At 37.9% G+C, this 20323-nt stretch overlaps 1 protein-coding gene across 1 annotated transcript in view; it reads right to left on the minus strand.

Moving 5' to 3' along the window:
* LOC146004028 (piwi-like protein Siwi) overlaps positions 1–20323 on the minus strand; it is a 52894-nt gene that overhangs the window by 30533 nt on the left and 2038 nt on the right. The window contains exons 2-7 of the mRNA XM_083142599.1: positions 13916–14117; positions 12739–12847; positions 8658–8771; positions 5283–5494; positions 4468–4824; positions 687–839 (exon numbers count right to left, since the gene is read on the minus strand). Of these exons, the coding sequence (XP_082998725.1) occupies positions 687–839; positions 4468–4824; positions 5283–5494; positions 8658–8771; positions 12739–12847; positions 13916–14110 (1140 nt within the window). The 5' untranslated portion in view covers positions 14111–14117. The remainder of the gene's footprint in view (positions 1–686; positions 840–4467; positions 4825–5282; positions 5495–8657; positions 8772–12738; positions 12848–13915; positions 14118–20323) is intronic.

Below are 20323 nucleotides of genomic sequence, written 5' to 3' on the forward strand. Positions count from 1 at the left end.
TTTTGGTGGTTTCGGGATTGATGCTGCAGTGTTTCCAATTTATTATCGCATTTTTGTTGTTGTTTTATTTTATTTATTTATTATTTTTTTTTTTTTGTAAATGGTGAAGACTCAGTGATGCCTTACATAAGAATTTCAGAGTACACAATTACTTATGAATAAATTTCATATTGACCCATTGGCTAATAGAAATTAAAATTTGACACCCATGCAAAATATACTACCAGTAATGACAATAGAAGAAAAACAAATACAGTGGAACTCAGATTTTACATTTCCCCCCATTACACATTCAATCTTCGTGGTCTCAATGTATGTTATAAAATTTTCCTAATTTTATATTTTCCCACATTTTAAGTTTTTTTAGGTTGGTAACCTGGAAAACATCAAATCGAGGTTCCACTGAATTTGCTAATACAATTCAGTCTGTTTTGATCTAAAGACCAGGAAAACCAGAAAAACACAAGTAAAAATCTAAACAATACAATGTTACCAGGTTCTAGCTTGACCCAGATAAACAAAATTGGGGTTCCACTATATACAGTAAAAAAATAAAAGGCAATAACTGGTTACCAACTAATTCGAAAGCAACAAAAACAAAGATTTTACCTTTGAATTTTGCAAATGTCATTTCTTTTTACTTTCAGTTTGCAATATAATATTTAAAAGAATGCTGCTCAACTTACATTCCTGTAATAATCAGCATAGGACACATCCTGACCTTTCATACTGAACGTTGATGCTGGAGTGACTTGAAAATCGACATCATCAATCCTGTAGGTTCTGTTGTTGTAATCAGTAAGCACAACTTTGCCAAGGATTTCCTGAACAAATAGTCTCTGAAATAAAGATAGTAATAGTCGTTTATGCTGTTTACATCCATGAAAAAATAAGAATTTAAGTCTTGTCATCTTAGTTTCCTGAAAAAGATAGGTCCACTGAATAAAGTACGTAAAAACAAATAGGAATGCACAGAAACAAAGGGTCTGGGAGAAAAAATAGGAAAGTTAACTTGGCAAACTCAAGAAAATTGAACTTTTAATATGTAAATGAAAAGGTACAAAAAACACATGTTTTCATCAATGAAAGTGTCAAATGTATGAAACAAAAGAAGCATGTCCAATACAGCACCCACATGGCAGGAAATGACACCACTACCTCCCTTACAACAGAAAATTGGCTTACTGTTTCTCTTTTGTACTGACCCTTAGAATTCCTTAAAAAATATGATCATTTGGGAAACACGTCAGTTTTTCTAAAAATCAATTTACAAATGACCATCTTGTTAACACATTCCTCATAAACTTACAACTACTGTTCAATAAAACAGGTAACTGACATAGCCTGCCTTTCGCCATACAGTCATATTGTGAATGAATAAAGGGCTATATTTGCACTGCCTCTTCTGCACATGTATTTTTTCATCCCTGTCAAGTCTGGTTAGTTCTTGTGTCAGATTACACTGTTACTTATGCTCTTGAGATTTGCACTGAATAATTATAAATTCACATTGTACAATTTTTTCATGAGGGAAGTGTTGATTATTTTTCATTATTTCCATATTACATATTGAAAGTATGTTTTCGGTAGCTTTTACAATATTTTTCTTCCAAGGAATTGTTACAGAAAAACATTCATATACAGCAAAATATGAAAATATTCTACATTCTATATTTGTGGAAAGAGGAAGTTTTGTACATTGCAGAAAAGGTAGATAAATAATAACCAAGAAACACATTTTCTTGAGTTGAGCAGATACCACTTTGAACAGATACCCCTCACTAATGCCAATACTTGATTGATTCCAGTTTAAAATAACAAAGGCTAGTTACTGGGTCATACAAACTCATCACATTATATTTCTTTAATGACATTAAATACTTCCAAAATATGTATCCTCAAACATTTTTAACACTTTAAAATGGCTTGTGATCTTTTGTACGTTTTATGTGAACTCCTCTCTAGACACAGAAGATACAAAGAAAGAAGTTTTGAAATATTGCAATACTTTTTAAAGCGGTATTGTGTGTGTGTGTGTGTGTGTCTCTCTCTTTCTCTCTCTCTCTCTCACACACACAAAAAAACATGGATTGTGTTTCTTCTTCAATTTCATGTAAACACTACTCATTCTTGTACTTTGGGTTGATAGGGAAGGGAGAAAAGTTAGAGTTATTAAAATAATGCTCATCTGACCAGCTCTGTTTATGCCCTGATCTCCCCTATTCTCAAGTTATTTTGTATGTCCTGATCTCCCCTATTCTCAGTCATTTGCAATAAAAGCATGTCACTGTAGTAACGGCTCATGCCAAAGAATCCCTACACAAAAGGGAAGAATGCAAGAAGAAATTGTATAAACCACAACCCTCCCTCCCTGCTTAAACAGATAAAATAAAAAAGGTAACAGCAACCTTAATCAGTCGTTCCAAAAAACTCCACAATCGTCTGGCCCGCAAACAGCCCAGCATGATAGTAATGCTTCTTTTAGAAAGTTCCACCCTTTCCTATCCCACAAGTCTGCAACCAGAAATTGAAAATGAAAGATTTAGTTTTATTTCCACATAGCCTTTACCAGGTAGATATACATGTCTTGGAGTAGTTTGGGGGAAGCTTTCACTTTACTCCGCCTTTGACCTTGAATCATCTGCTTCCCAGGAGGGTGGGGATTTGTCCAGCATTTCTTGGAAAATCTAAATGCAGAACTTCTTGTGATGGTCTTTCAACCAGTCATAAGGATGAATGAACGAACCTCTGAAAAGGGACTTGTAAACAACATTATCGGTAGTAAAATTTCAACCAATATTTTAGGTTGGTATCGGCTCAGCCCTAATATTTTCTATGATTTTTTAAAAATAAAAAACAGTAAAAACAGCCAGGACTTCATTACTATTTTTCTCTATTTGTTAGTTATAGTAACCAGGGCCGAATTAACCTATGGGCAACTGGGGCAATTGCCCCGGGGTCCCCACCAAAAGGAAGCTGTGAAGGGCCTCCACCAAAAAGATCTTTTAACCAGCTGGCTATGCTTGTGAAAAATTACATGAGAAGTTGTATTTTTAAAAATAAAAAAAGACTTCAATATTGTCGTATGTCTACAGTCTTCTGGATCCAATTATAGCACAGCTCTCAGTCGATCTGTTTGTAGATATCTGAAGCTCAGTATACTTTATACCATGGATTTATTTGGCTGTGGTGTGGAAATAAGGCACACTTATTCAAACAATCCATTCTCAGATACGATTAAGATGATAAATAATCCTACGAAGTACATAACTTTCTTTCGTTAACATCGTATTAGAACTGAGTTTTACTCTTGACTATGAAAATGAACCTCAAATCCACCTCTCGCCTAGTGAACATTTCAGAGTGGAAAGTTTTCTACCAGTGATTGATCAAATCACCTCATCACTCGCAGACAGCATTTCTCCCTGTGAAACTGTCGCAAAGAGGTTCAGTATTCTAAATGAACTTGCAGTGGCAACTCCATCACAAATTACATCTGCAGCTCCGAGCTTGTGAACATCTACAAGGAGGATCTGGAATCCTCGCTAGAGAATGAACTGATACAGTTTGAACACCTAGTAAGCAGTAGCAATGTCAAACATCAGGAAGGCATCCCAATTGAACTGTCTATGTATAATATTGTATGTAAGGACCCGTTCCGCAGTACATTTCGCAATGTCGAAATCCTCTTCAGCATGTATTTAGTCTTAATGGTAACAAACTGCAGCGGAGAAAGATCTTTCTCAAAAATGAAATTAGTGAAAAACAGGCTTCGTGCTGCCATGGGACAAATCGCTTATCCAATCTTTGTTTATTAAGCATTAACATGAACTTCTTGGACTTCGATGATGTAGTAGATGAATTTTCGGCAAAAAAGGCAAGAAAAATGTGTCTACTATAAGTGTTAAGCCTTTGGGAATTTTTTTAAAGAAAGTGTAGTTACCACAATTTCCACAATGAACAGGTCGGTAATTGTCCAGCAGACTGACCGTGCATATGTAGTGTCATATTTACTCATATTTACTGGTATTTACTATATATTGTAGTTACGGTGTTTACTCTTCATAATATACTGTCGATATTTAGATGCAGAATTTTACTACTGCTATAGCGCTACAATTTTCGTCGTGTAACTTTATTTTACTGTGCTATCTCCTGCAAACCTATCTGCGATATGTTCGATTGTGAATGACTACTGATTCTAAAATCAGGTCTACCATTTCAACTGCTGAAAATTGGTGGTTAACATATTGAACTAATAAAGCTCCTAGTAAAAAATAATATAAAAATGGGGGGCCTCCACAAAACATTTTGCCCAGGGGCCTCCACAAACCTTGATACAGCCCTGATAGTAACTATTAATGACCATTAACCTATTTAAAAAAAATGCTATTATTGAAACAAACTTTCTTTAAAAAAGAAACTAGATTCTTGCCAGCCCAAAAAAAAAATTAAAAAATACTTTACCTGATAATCCCTCTCATTGCGATGATAAATTTCACTGAGGCATTCCAAGGCTGTCTCCTGACGCATCACTTTGTGGGATATCTCAGCACACATGAGAATGGAATTCTCATGTTGCCGGATGGAGGTGACGTATCCAGGCCACAGCTCCAGCTTATAATTCCTGATCTCCACTTTGGCGTGAGCATCGAAGAAGTTTCTGCCCACGAGCTGCAGGTCGAGATGGCCAAAGCACTTCCTCATCAGAATGTTGAAGAACTGGAGGTAGTGGTAATCACCAACTGCTAGATCTCCGACAAGGCGGACATCAATTTTCACCATGACATCATCTGAGGCTCTCTTTGAGAACAACTCCATTGGCTGAAAAGAACACACATACATATAAACAAGTTCAAGATTGGCTAAATTTTAACATGAGAATGTAGCTCATTTCTATTATATATATATATATATATATTTTTTTACACACAAAGAGAATTGCAAATACCACACACACCATTTATAAGTATTCTTAATTGTATTGTCTGTTATTTTAAGTTGCATTTCTGCTACTTTTGGGTAATCCTGATCAGAAAGAACGAAAATTACATGAAATTAATGAAGGGCACTGGTATTGGTATTAATTGATAAGTGTCTGCTCATCCAGTTTAAACTTACTATGTCACACCCATATGTCTTACTGGAACAGACCCATGCAGATATTTATTCTGTTCACAATTCTACCCAAAAACCACAAGGTATAGTGTAACCGATACTAGACAGCAATGATGCAAGTTACGTGAAAATTCAGCACTACAGCAGATCACACTGCTACTTACATCAGGATGGAGTCTGTGTGAGGTAAACAAGAGTGTTCCATCAAAAATGTAGCCTCCCAACGTCTCCTTATGGTTCCGCAGCAAACCTTTCTTCACCACTGTGCGATCTTCCTCAGGAGCAAAGTCAACTCTGTACTGGTACAAACACCAGTCAGTGCTGGTAACCAGCTGGAAGTAGTTGGCAGTCAAGCGAGCAATATCACCTGTTTTACCTGGAATAAAGTAACTCTTGAAAAAAATTGACCAGTCACATGTTTTTATCAACAGCAAAATACTAAATTACAATCAGTCTCTTGTACCAAAAAAGTAACATATCCTGTCATGTAATTTCCTTAAATAGGGTAATTGAAACCTGTCTACATTTTCTATATCAGAGGGAACCACAATAACAATGCTGGCAAATATGAAAACCATAAACTTCACACCACAAAATTTAGTTTATTTACTGGCAACAATTTGTCACTCTGAATTATCCTGAGAGTTATGCAAAAGCACAGAAAACTAATTTTGATGGGAAAATTTTAGAAGCAAAAATTGGCTCCTTCACACAAGAATAAGCTTAATACTCTGCTAACCACATAGATGTGCTGCTAGAAAGGAAATTTTTATTTTCTGTAATAGGTATAGTTTCTAAATCAAATTTCAGATTATACAGGGTGTTTCTAAAGGTCGTTTACAACGCTTGGGAGGTGATTCCTCACACGAAAACAAGCAAAAAGTCTTAAGTTCCATTTTTACGACTGAGGCTTCGTTTCCGAGATAGGAGCCTCGCAAAAGGTGACAAAGTGAACGTCACACCTAACTGGGACGAATACTATCACAGATAGAGAGGCGGTTCCAAGGGAATCATAAAGGAATCGTATGTGCTCAGTCCGGAAGTCACTATGAAAAGTTCACTGCACGCATGCGCAATGGAGTCCTCAAAGGAATTGGGGATTTCCAGCAACAACAATGCATGGAAAAGGTATGTAACGCAGCAAGAAGGACCGTGACAATGAGAAATGCGTTCAAGACAACACATCCCGACCTCAAACATCAAAACATGACCACCGAACACAAAATCCGAAAAGTTGAGCACGGTTGCATACCCCAGTTACACGCGAGGAATGAACGAATCATGTCATGTGGCATACGAGAGACAGGAGGGAAAGAAAAACACAATATCAGATGATTGCGACAACGTGTATTTTTACACGCGACAACTACGTAATATCCCCCCCCACACACACACACAACAAACAACAAATGCTACAATATCTTACGCACAGACAGTCCGTGTCACTGTACACCAACTGAAGCGCAAGGCGTCTTTATGGAGAACGCTTTCCACATAGACGTTTACCGTCTCACACCTTCTTTCAGGTAGTGGACAGTCGACTGCGTGAAACAGGGTCAGTGTTACCACCGCGACAAGAAGTTGGAAGACCCCGAAGTGTACGCACACATCAGTTTGCAGAAGATGTGTTAACAGCGGTCGCAGAACATCCTGGCACCAGTACGCGAGTGCTCGCTCGGGCACGAAACACGTCTCATGTGAATTTGTGGCGAGTGTTGTCAGATGAAGGAATGCACCCTTTTAAACTGCAGAAAGTACAAGAACTGTTACCTCGTGACTTTCGCCCTCGTATGGAGTTTTGCCAATGGTTGTTGCATCAGCTGGACACAAACCCTCACTTCGGGGCAAACGTATTGTGGACAGATGAAGCCATTTTCACCAGGATGGATGTCTTCAATAGTAGAAACAGTCATGTATGGGACTTTGACAACCCACATGCACTTTTTGTGGCCCATCACCAGCACAGGTTTTCAGTGAATGTGTGGTGCGGGATAGTACATGATCATTTAATTGGACCATACATTCTCCCTGTTCGCCTGAATGGTCGCACGTATCATGCATTTCTTAGTGAGGTTCTGCCTGAACTGTTGGAGACCGTACCTTTGGCACTGCGGCAAGAAATGTGGTACCAACACGATGGTGCACCAGCTCATTTCGATCGTAATGTACGACATTTCCTGCATGACGTGTTTCGCAATAGGTTCATTGGTAGGGATGAGCCTGTGCCTTGGCCACCGAGGTCGCCAGATCTCAACCCTCTCGATTTTTTCTTCTGGGGAGAAATGAAAACCCTCGTATACGACACACCTGTCACATCAGCTGAGGACCTCGTTGCTCGCATCAACGTCGCCGCCGCGACGGTAGCAGATACACCTGGCTTGTTTGCTCGTACTCGACAATCCTTGATTCGTCGCTGTCATCTCTGCGTAGAAGTAAACGGCAGACATTTTGAAAACCGTCTGTGATTATTGCCCTCGGCAAATACCAGTGAGAACACTTTTGGTATTGCTCCCCAGCCCCTTTGTGTGGTGAAAGTGACATCTTCAGTTGGTGTACAGTGACACGGACTGTCTGTGCGTAAGATATTGTAGCATTTGTTGTTTGTTGTGTGTGTGTGTGGGGGGGGATATTACGCAGTTGTCGCGTGTAAAAATACACGTTGTCGCAATCATCTGATATTGTGTTTTTCTTTCCCTCCTCCTGTCTCTCGTATGCCACATGACATGATTCGTTCATTCCTCGCGTGTAACTGGGGTATGCAACCGTGCTCAACTTTTCGGATTTTGTGTTCGGTGGTCATGTTTTGATGTTTGAGGTCGGGATGTGTTGTCTTGAACGCATTTCTCATTGTCACGGTCCTTCTTGCTGCGTTACATACCTTTTCCATGCATTGTTGTTGCTGGAAATCCCCAATTCCTTTGAGGACTCCATTGCGCATGCGTGCAGTGAACTTTTCATAGTGACTTCCGGACTGAGCACATACGATTCCTTTATGATTCCCTTGGAACCGCCTCTCTATCTGTGATAGTATTCGTCCCAGTTAGGTGTGACGTTCACTTCGTCACCTTTTGCGAGGCTCCTATCTCGGAAACGAAGCCTCAGTCGTAAAAATGGATCTTAGACTTTTTGCTTGTTTTCGTGTGAGGAATCACCTCCCAAGCGTTGTAAACGACCTTTAGAAACACCCTGTATACACCATATCCACTCTGAAATACCATTTTATATGCTCAGATGTTATATGAAAATCCCTACCTATTATTTACCATAAATATGTGGCCCTATTAATTATTAAATGTAATTTATATGTATTATAAACACATCATAATCATGTAGATGTAATTAGTAATTCTAAACTCGTGGCAGAAATGGCAAGTGTACTAGGTTAGCCGAAAAAGCAATTTCCTTTATTTTTAAATAAAAGTCAAAAAGTCTGATTTTTACAATTACTAAATAAACAAGTAAAAACTCCCATAAGGAAATGTTTTGGCACAAGCCACAGTACATTTAAATATAATCAGTATTTAAATAAAAACACCTACCTTGCTTACTGCCCATTTCTACAGGTCTTGTTCTGAGTATCTCTGTCGAAATTTGGCGTCTGCCTCTCATGGCACCTCTACCTAGCTGGGCATCTCCACTTGGTCCAACAGCAGCTGCACATGCAAGTTTTCAGAGAGAACAGTTTATACACAAGGAAGCATAAATATTGAAGTGCCAAGACACCGTATTTACTCATGTATAATGCACACTTTTTTCCAAAATGTTGCCCCCAAAAACTGTGGTGCGTATTATGCACGGAATAATTCAGACAGCCAAAATTAAATCGTGCAGGGTCATTCCATGATTTTCTGACACTTGCATTGATTTTTCATGTTTACGGAACCCTATCATGTTATACATCGCTCTAAAGCTTAAATTCTGCAGTTTTTGAATATGGCAACAGTATTCCATTCAAGATGGTGACACTAATGTCAAATGTGGTTCAAATAAGCTCATCACAAAATGAAGAAACATTCTGATTTATATGGACTTTGGGTGAAAAAAAAGATAAGGAAAAATAAAATACTAATTAAAATTGTAATAAATAATAATTTGGAGAAGAGAGACGTGGTAGTAGATAAATACGGAGAAAATAGTCTTCACCGTATCCGCGAAACTGTTTTTTTCTTCTTTGTTCTATTAATTTCAGTGGCCACTGCCACCATTCTCATTCCAACGAGATAGAACAATGAAGAAAAAAACAGTTTCGCGGATACAGTGAGTACTATTTTCTCCATATTTAAAATGGCCACAACATTAAGAAGGGCCACTCTATCAATGAAGTCTTCTGTGAGCTATGTCATAAGGTGACATATAATGTGTTTGGGAAAATGAAGGCTGCAACACAGCAGGACTAATAAAGACGATTGGGCAGTGCGTTCTCTGACGATAATATCTGGAGGATGCAATGAAGACTGACATGACAGACTTAACTGTTGTTAGGGAAAGCTGTTTCCCAGAGCTACCGATTAACACTCAGCCACTGATGTGTAGGAAGGTGAAACTGAGACCTAATTAAGTTTTATAACTGAAAGGAGAACTGGACACCAGAGCTCCAAGACGTAACAACACAGACAAAACTAACAATTGTATTAATCACTAATTAGACTATACAAATTTGGACTAACAATTAACCAATATTCCTTTCTTCAGGTGGTGGCCTATCGACATATTCTTCTAGTACATGCACAATATTTGAAGTGTAGTAAATTGAAAGACAAATTGTAATATAAATAACAAATAATTAAATTAAACTGAGGTGTAAGGTAATAACTATTTAACAAGGTTATGTTTTTATTCTGTGTATGTACGAAGGTAATAGTGTAGAATGCATACAGGGCACCATGAACAGTATACAGTATATAATTGTATCACCTGCAATGTTTTGCAAATTCTGAGTATTTACATTTAGAATTATATTGATGTATGAGTATGTATGTATATCTATATTACCTAAAGTTAACCGACAAGGCTAATAGCTGTTGTGAATGTTACCAGCAATTCCCTTGTCAGGATGTATTCATGAATAATAAAATAAAACAAAAAGATCCATTAGGACAATAATACACAAATTGAGGAAATGACAGCCTGGCATATAGTTAAAAGAAGCCACAAGCCAGATGCGGCACCATTTTGTGCGGGAGGAAGGCAGGTATAAAAAAAATGTATCACTGGCCAAATAATATGATAAGGGGTGTGTAAATGTCTTAATGCAAGAAATCTTGTTCTGCTAACTGCTAGTTTGAGGGTGTTGAATGTACCTCATATAAATGTTATGTTAATCACAAAAAAAATATATTTTGAAGTTTTTTTTTTTAGAAAAAGTAAAGAAGGAATGAGCTGAGTAAAACCATGCATAAAAGTTTGAAGGCCATTTCCCAAAATTTTTCACTTTGTAGTGTAATGTTCTGCAACACCGAGAAAAGCAGTGCCGTTCTGGAGGAATTTGAGCATGCACCTTCCGTCAAACAAATATCAGCGGTATTTTTTGGGTGAGAAATAAATAGAAAATAACTTCCTGAGCACTGCAAATTCATAAGGCAATTTTGATCTGGCTATCTACTATTACAGAATAAATAAGGTGGTAAAGAGTGAAAGCTTTGATATGCTAAACACAGTTGAGGGAGAGGGGGGAGGTGCCGTGGGTTGGTGACTCATTGCATAGGTGTGATGTCATTATTCACTCTTGATCAGCATAGCAATAGCTTACGACCTACATCGAAGAAAACCATTTTTTGAACCTGAATTGTACTGTGCATTATACGGGATATAATTGTTTGTCACTTTTCCCCATCAAAAGCCGCGGTGCACATTATACACACAAAAATACGGTATTTATCCTCCCCTCATTTCACCCCCACCATTTACACCCGTACTGTTAACAACACAAGACTTATACATTCATCAACAGCATGACCAAACAAGAAAATTATCTTATTTACAGTGCTCTTAAGGCTAAACTGTAACAATAAGGATAAATAGTGATCATAAGGATAACTAATGAATAGAAGAAACTGATGTAACAACACAAAGAAACACCTGTGGACATTTCCTCTCTCTCTCTGTTATGAGAGAGAGAGAAAGGAGAAAAAAAATACAAATCCGGGACAATCAAGAGCTACAAAAGTGGAGGTGGATCATTAGCATGGTTGTTAATTTAACATCAATGTTGGTTTTACCATAACTAAAATGACAAAAACAGGCTAAGTGCGTTTGCACACACACCGATAACATCGACTGCGTTCCCTATCACGATATCGAGTGCACCAAGAAACAACGGAGCTAAATGGGACAGGTGCACACGTAGCCTGACGCAACAAATATCCTGGAAGGACCTTCCGATGGAATGTATGCGGCTGGAGGTCCCCTTGACGCAGCGAGAGTTGGGACCAACCTCTGCTCCTCGGGCAATGAAAAAGAGGACACAGGACCAAGCCATAAAATTTAGCTGGAAGTTGCTTTGAAGCAGGGCTCACTGCCTGACAGCACAACACCTTTTACTAACAGTGTTGTCACTACTTTATTTACAATCCACGTACATTTAAAATATTTAGTATAAGATGCAGAATTTACATTTGCCATTTTGCACACTCAGACTCGAAACATATCTACAAACACAAGGCACAAATGTTACGGGATATACTAATCTATGAAAAAATGTTAATTGTAGAAGAATTTCACACTTAAATTTACCTAATCAACTTCGAGATATCTTGCAATAGCCTAATGTTTGTCAGATTGTTCTGCAAAGGACATCAACAAGTAAATGGATTCAGAGAATTCTGTTTTATTCTCCACGCAGCTCTTTTCTCCTACCTTGAAAAAAATAAAAGCTAACCTCTGAAATACTTGCTTCTACAATACATATGTAAAAATTAAATGGAATTTGGATAAATAAAAGTTGCAATTTTTCACGTCTACAGAGAAATATTTATGCAGAATTCCCGGACCGAATAATTCATGCAGGATTCCCTGAGTAGCCACACTGTAAAATGGCAACAGGTGATTTGTTTTGCCCTCCGAATTTTTGGACATCTTGACCCTTCTTTAGGGACAGATGAAAAAAAAGATTGGGAAAGTGGTGGGGGTTATATTTTTTCATCCTCTTTTAACCCTTCTATACTGAAGGACCAAGGTCAACCTGAAAATCCAGTGTCACATATTATGATTCTATCTTGTTTTTAAAAATTTTTGTTATTAACTGGCCTTGTTCGTGAAACAATGAATACAGTGAGGGGCTTGGAGAATTGTAGTGTATCAACAAATCAATCATCCACAGAGGTGCAAAATAGTATGACAAAGTACACAAAACCTCAATATTTATATCTACAGTTGACTATGAACTGCATGGTTAAAAATTCCTAGATTTTTCAAAATGAAAGAAAAACTACGTTTCAGTATTTTTTTTGTTATAAGAAAATGGAATGAAGAATACTTTAAAAATAACACTTATTTAAAAATAGGTACTTGGAAGTTTTCCAATGAGGTTCATTTGACTGTGATCCTCTTGCGGCAAACAATTTTATGTGCATGAAAATGAAGGCTATAGAAGTTTTACAAATGATATTAAAAATGTATTACCACCGATCTGCATATGTTGCATTCGTCCAGAAATATCATCGCCTCCACCTGCTTCAGGCCTTACTCCCACACGGACTGAAGCCCTCCCACTGATAGGCGCTGCAGCACCCTAGACAAGGAAAAAGGTTTGGTAATTCTAGCAATAAACAGATAAAACTAGATCCCAACAGAATACCAAGTAATATCTGTAGAATACAGAACACTAACCAGTCGTCGGTCACACCTTGAAAAAGTACAATGATCAGTCACAGTATATCTGAGATATACCAGTATGGTTTTACTAATATTTATGATTACTTTTTAATTTTCACTTTTTTATAGCACTACAGAAAATATTTGTCACCTTACAAGCAGTTTTTACATCTGTCACACTGCAGTTCACTGCACTTGTCACCATTCTAGGGCATTGTCTAAATCATCTTCTCTAGACTCTACATTATACAGGCTGTGCAAGGTATTTGAGGAAGCACAAAAAACAGCCATATGAGACGAACAAAGCAATGTATTGATACAAGACTTGATACGTAAATGCAGTAATAGTTGGAGTACAGGTTTATTTAATGTAACCACCTTCAGCTGCAATGGCAGCTTCAATGCAGTACCGAATGCATTGACATGAACAAATCAAATGGTCCCTATAGATGTTGTACATCACTTGGATAATGGCAGCGGTTTCACACGACTCATATTGAATGTCCTCATGCACCACAGTGCGGATTTTAGAAAATATTAATTTTCAGATAATTTTGAAAATTGGGCATCTACAGCTGGGACACTAACTGCCACAAAATGTGAACAACTTCCTTGTTTTGATTATTACATGTCTAAATTAAACATCAGAAAAAATGGGTGACTGAAGAGTAATAATACCCATTCAATAAATGACACAATTTTTGGAGGAACAAAAATTTGACAATTTAAAAAATGTACTTCTTAAAAATAATAACAATGAATACATTGTTTTGAGATTCCACTATGTTGTACCACATGTATACAAAATGAACAAAAAGACTGAACTGACACATCCTGTACAGTTTTGAAGAATTAAAGCATTAATTGCAGTTGCATGGTGGTGTTGAACATATTGACTGGCTGTCCTTAGTGCAATACACATGGTGGTCTACAATTAGGCCACTTTGTCCTGCAAAGGTTGAAGTAAAATTATGGCAAATCTTACCACAGCTGGTGGTTGACCTGGAGGTGGCTGATCAGGTCTCCTCTGCTGGGGTGCTGCTCCGAAGCCAGGCGGCGCTCTCTGCTGCTGTGTAGGGGGTTGCCCTGGCCTTCCAGCAGGCCATTGCTGCTGTTGCTGTGGTGCCCTTGCTCTAGCTCGGGCTCTCCCACGAGCCCTCCCTGTCGGTTGCTGTTCCATTGCTTACCTACAAAAGAATTAAGTTAACCATAATTCAAGTACTGGCACGCGAATATTAACCTAAGAATCACATTCAAGCTGCATGGAATAGTAATAATATATTATTTGCATGACTGCCATTCCGAACCAGTACAACCATCTCGAGGGGGGAAAAAAAGGCTCAGTCGGACCTCCGGTCAATGCCATCGCAACTGTTTTCAAATTTTCCTCTCTTTTCGAAAAACTGCTTTGATATTCCAAAATCCGAAAAATACCTATGTTTAGAATTTCTTCTAGAGCAGTGGTTCTCTTAACTTCTTCCTCATTGTACCCCTTAGTCGAAACTAAATGCCCAATGTAGCCCCTCCCCCATAGGTTTTCTCAGAACAGTGGGTTTTGGGGATTTTTTTTCCTACCCGATTGGTGAGGCATTTTTGATATGTTTCAGGCGTGTATCTGCAATAGAGGAAAATGGCATTCGGGCTGTATGGGGAAATATGGTAAATAAATAAACATTAGAATTTACAATCTTTATGATTCGTTATGAAAATAAAAATAGGGATTGTAGCTTTCCTGGTGACGTGATTCGAACAAGTGTTCTCGGGTTACCAGCCAGGTTAAGTCTATGTTGACTTAGACTTAATCTGGCTGGTAACCCGAGAACGCTTGTTCGAAAATAAAAATGTGAAATACGTGTGCGCTAAGAAGTATATAAAAAGCTTTAATGTTCATGCATTTTTCCTATAGTAATTGAAAAAAGTAGACAACAAAAATAAGTTTGTAAACAAACTGTCGAGCACAATTTTGGAGTTTTATTGTAAATCCTCAGAGTATCTAGCGAGAAGGATGTGTCTACATAGCCTGACATAGTTTCTTGATATCTAGTTGAAACTTTCAAGTGGAAATTTGGCTCCAAATTTAGTCTATTAGAGATTTGGAATGAGTATTTTATTTCAAAACATATAAAACAAAGATAAGTGTGTCTGTGACAAAATCAGCCTTATTTTCCTGTTGAGTGTTAAAGCTATGAGGTCTGCTCTACACACTTGCAGAAAAATGTCATGTGGATATTCTTGACATTCCTCTTCCAAGTTGATCTTGCACCCCTTTCAGGTCGTTCATGTACCCCTGGGGGTACGCGTACCACAGTTTGAGAACCACTGTTCTAGAGAATTCACATCAATCTTCATTCAATTTTCTCTCGCTGCTTTCTTAGTTTAAGTAGTTTGCAACTATGTAAGTCTATTAAGTTATTGAGAATATCTAGACAACCGCAAAAGCATACCACATGAACATAGTTTCTCAACCCACTACTGAGTCCTGAGGGGCCATTTGGTGGGTTGCGAAGTCTGGCTCCAAATTTAGTCTATTAGAGATTTGGAATGAGTATTTTATTTCAAAACATATAAAACAAAGATAAGTGTGTCTGTGACAAAATCAGCCTTATTTTCCTGTTGAGTGTTAAAGCTATGAGGTCTGCTCTACACACTTGCAGAAAAATGTCATGTGGATATTCTTGACATTCCTCTTTCAAGTTGATCTTGCACCCCTTTCAGGTCGTTCATGTACCCCTGGGGGTACGCGTACCACAGTTTGAGAACCACTGTTCTAGAGAATTCACATCAATCTTCATTCAATTTTCTCTCGCTGCTTTCTTAGTTTAAGTAGTTTGCAACTATGTAAGTCTATTAAGTTATTGAGAATATCTAGACAACCGCAAAAGCATACCACATGAACATAGTTTCTCAACCCACTACTGAGTCCTGAGGGGCCATTTGGTGGGTTGCGAAGTCTGACTAGAAAATCTATATAAAGTGTCTTAAAAACCTATTACATTTAAAATACAGGGTTATTACAAATGATTGAAGCGGTTTCATGAGTTATAATATTTGACATATTGCAATGAAATTTGACAGTAATGTAGAAAAACTCAAAAAGTTTTCTTCTCTTGCAGGCATGTTTCAGATTTCTGTCGGGAGAGCGCAGCACTGAACAGTGAGTAAAGATGGTGACAGGCACTGAGAAAGCTTATGCTGTGCTGGAATTTCATGCATATCAGTCGGTCAAAACAGTGCAACGACACTTTAGAACAAAGTTCAAGAGTTCAAGCAAGCAGAAGATTGAACATCCCACAACCAACTGTTTTGAAGATCCGACGGAAATTATTGCAACAGAAGCCTTAGCGCTTACAATTGGTACAAACCCTCACGCCCCATGACGAAGTGGTTCGCAAGGATTTTGCTACACAAATGCAACAACTGATGGAAGAGGATGGTTTTTGTGAAAAACTTGTATATAGTGATGATGGACTCAGTGCATCTTTCTTGAACTTTGTTCTAAAGTGTTGTTGCACTGTTTTGACAGACTGATATGCATGGAATTCCAGCACAGCATAAGCTTTCTCAGCGCCTGTCACCATCTTTACTCACTGCTCAGTATTGTGCTCTCCCGACAGAAATCCCAAACATGCCTGCAAGAGAAGAAAACTTTTTGAGTTTTTCCACATTACTGTAAAATTCCATGGCAATATGTCAATTATAGCTACAGCAAACTCATGAAACCGCTCCAATCATTTGTAATAACCCGTACTAAAACATATTGTTTTAACAATTGAAAAAAAAAATGTGTTGTACGTAGTCTAAACTCTGTCAGCAATCTACATTTCGGTTAGCACACTATCACTGCAAATTAGTTTGGTGAGAAAAAAATTCTGTTTTCAAGTTCTTTATGTGTGTTTAGTTAGATGTTACACCAGACTACAGGAATCCCAGGGATATCAAGATGGCACTACCAGGTTATGCACACACCCTACAGATGCTTAAATGTAAGCATAAGAATCACAAACTACAAATCAATGGTGTGATGAACACTCAATTTGACATATTACTTTGTTCTAACTGAAAATATTAAATCATCAGTCGCTCTAACGTTGGGAACATACTACAGCTCTAGGAGCCAGGGAGTGACTAAATCACATGTGACACACTAAAAACTAAGTTTTTTGGTACCCTTGACTCTCTGTATCCCTTAGAGAAAGTGAAATATCTTGCATGCTTTATGAAGTTCTTGTTGTTTATGTTTTCACTCTCTGAAATGTGTTATTGTGAAGTAAAGATGTCTGCTACATTAGCACGTTACTTTACTGTGAAGCGGAACAGCCTAAAGGCTTCACACAAGTGAATGTAGCACCCAAAATGACTTTCCACAACATCAGCTATAATCTTACGTAGTTAGGTTAGGATTGTTAGGTTTGGTACTGATAAGTTATTTTTGGCATGTTCTTTCACTTTTTTTAGTGTACATACAAACAGTTTTACTAACAAAAAGCAGCAAAAATACTTCGAAATTGCAGGTTTTAACTTACGTGGGCGATTCTTTGGGATCAAATATCTTAGTTATTTGTGCTTTCCTAATGCAGGAACCACTTTTACACTACACAAAATATTGAAATCTGTCAATTAAAAAAGGTTTCGAAGTAATTCTCGATGGGGTAAAGTGGGTAAATGGCCCAAGTTTTTTCCCTTAAAGGGAGTCAAGAAAGAACTGTACAGTGTGGTTCAAAACACAGTACAGTAGTGTCGCAAAAGGTGCCAGTTCAATTAGTTAAGGTGCAATTGACTGCCGAGTGGTGCAACTTTTTTGTTTTGTTTACATGTGTGTTGTCGTCGTAACGTTTTACTTGGTGTAAGTATGATAAGTTAGTTATATGATGACAAATGAATATTGTAATCTATAGAGCAACCACAAGGAAAAGAACCTTTGGCAAAAAGTCTCAGTGCGGGCCTTAAGGAAGAATGCTCCACTCTGCCCCTCCCATCTATGCATGATAGGGTGCACAGGAGTTGCGGGTCTATGCAGGCTTTTTTGCTTGTGGTTCCACTATACCACTGGTTTTCCCTATTTGGAACAATTTACGGCTCTGAGATATCAGTCCTATTTGGTTCGGTCACTATTTGACAATGGGTGTAGTGTAGTGCAGGTGCATCCCAGTATCAGGGGCTTGCATAAGGAAAGTGTTCAAGTTCAGAAGATCAAACAAATGCCTGCTGCTGCTAGAGGTGGAAGTGGTTAGAAAAATCTCTTTACATTACATTTTGTGTTCAGTAAAATATATTTGTATTCTAGCTTTCCAGTACATCATGTATAATTTGGTTAAATGGCTGCTAAACCTGGTCATGGAGAATGTCGTTATGTATTTTGGCTGCTTGTTGAAGTGGATCTTTGAGAGACCACAGCCCAGTACATTTATTTGTTTACAAGTCGATGGCCTGAACCCAAAAAAATCACTCCTAAATACATTTATGATCTTAAAACTTTATATGTAAATTAATATGCACCCTTAATTAATATTAAATATTAATATATAAACTATGACATAATCATAAAGAGTAATATATAGTTCAATTATGCATAGACTTGCTGTCAAATATAAAATTAGATTTAAATTAGTTGTCAACCCCTGGATGCAAAGGACCTTTGTGGCCTGGTGGTTGAGAAACACTGCCACTAAAACTGAACCAGAAGCAAATAAGATTGGCCGCAAATGGCAAAAAAAAATCTATTAAAAAATCTGGCTAATTTGGATTAGACCTACAGTTTGAAATGAAAGCCGAAGCACTCTGCCTCCACTGAGGATTGAACCTCAGACCCCTTCTTATTACATATGAAAAAGCTGCCCTTTTTCCAACAACAGTACTTGCAATTTGTTCTTTGTGATTTACAGGCTAAATTAAATCTTAATCTCTGATAAAGTAGGAAACAATCTTCAATCTTGTAATGTATAGAGAGCATTCAGACCGAAGCAACCCATGACAGTGGGAAAGGGGGGTGGGTATCACATTTAAGTGACAAGTGACATGGAGCCCTTCAGTCTATAAGCAAACACTCGCCACACACGCACAAACAAGACCGACGCGACACTATGTAAGCCATTGAAGGAGCTTTCTGACTGAAGTCATAGGTGACAAGTGACGCAGTCTCCTTCAGTATAAAGCAAAACATTCACCCTGCATGCAAGAACAACAGACCGAAGCGGCACAATGCACACCATTGAGAAAACAGTATAGTTCAAGCAACATGCACGTAGCATGTTTAGCTCGTTGTAGTACTTCGGTTCAAAAGGTCCGAGGGTCTGCTTCCAAGTGACGCATGTCACTTGTTGCATCCGTCTGAAAGTTCCCTAAGAAAAACTGTACAGACCAAGTGGCAAGCAACATTTGCAGCTACGTTGCTTTGGTTCGAAAGGTTGCATTTACTTCTAAAGATTAGTTTCCAAGAGCCACGTGTCACTATCGTCTCCAAGCTCCGTTAAACATGTTCGTGAAGTTAAGACTGACGCACCAGCCTGATCTGCACATCTCTCAGTGAAGCTAGCCACACAATGTCCTTCCTTAGTCACCAATAGCGGGAAGGTACCTTACGGGTGCAGGGTGTATGATATATGGGTTGCCAGGGATGTAAGTGCAAAAGGTTAGAAAACGTCAGTGAAAAAGAAAAAAACATGAATGAAATGCTTTTTTTTTTTTTCTGTCGAAACTTTTGTTTTGCCCTTAGGTGAAACGTTTCCGCCTTCCAACTATATTTCTGGAAATATCACAGATCCATATATTTTAGCAATCAATGAAGGTGTACGTTGAAGTTTAAGGGAAAATTATTATTATTAAATGCATTTTCATACCGTGCCAAAGAACCGGATTCGGGATTTGGTGAAGCATGCATTATTCGTAAAATCGTCTGAAAAATTATAAAAGTTAATAATTTAAAAAAAATACAATTTCCACATTAAATTGTTATTGAATATATGGTAACAATATGATCTCGGGATAACGGATTTCTTCATTTTTACAGAAGAAAGTACTTACAGAAATTAGTTTCTCTAGCATTGTGAAAGTTCGTGGAGTTATTTTCTTTCATCGTTGAATCTGCTTGAGAGGAAACTCATGTGTTTTTCACGAAAAATATCTCTCAGATGCACAATTGCCATTACTTATCTTTGCTTCCTCTATCTGAACCAGATGTTGCACACGTTTGATGACGTAGCCCCCTGTCAGTGTTTCCAACCATGCCGTTGTTTTGCAAGAAGTGAAGGTGATTTTTTTTAAAAAAAAAGCTGCATCGCATTGCTTTACGAATAAAATTTTAACTATGCTTGCCTAACCTAATCTAACCTAACCTTGCCGGAAATGGTTCGTGGGGCTATCCGTCAATGGTGTTTGGGGTATCCGTCAATGGTAT

Source organism: Lepisma saccharinum, chromosome 21, assembly GCF_977018435.1.
Source record: "Lepisma saccharinum chromosome 21, izLepSacc3.1, whole genome shotgun sequence".
Taxonomy (NCBI): Eukaryota; Metazoa; Arthropoda; class Insecta; order Zygentoma; family Lepismatidae; genus Lepisma; species Lepisma saccharinum.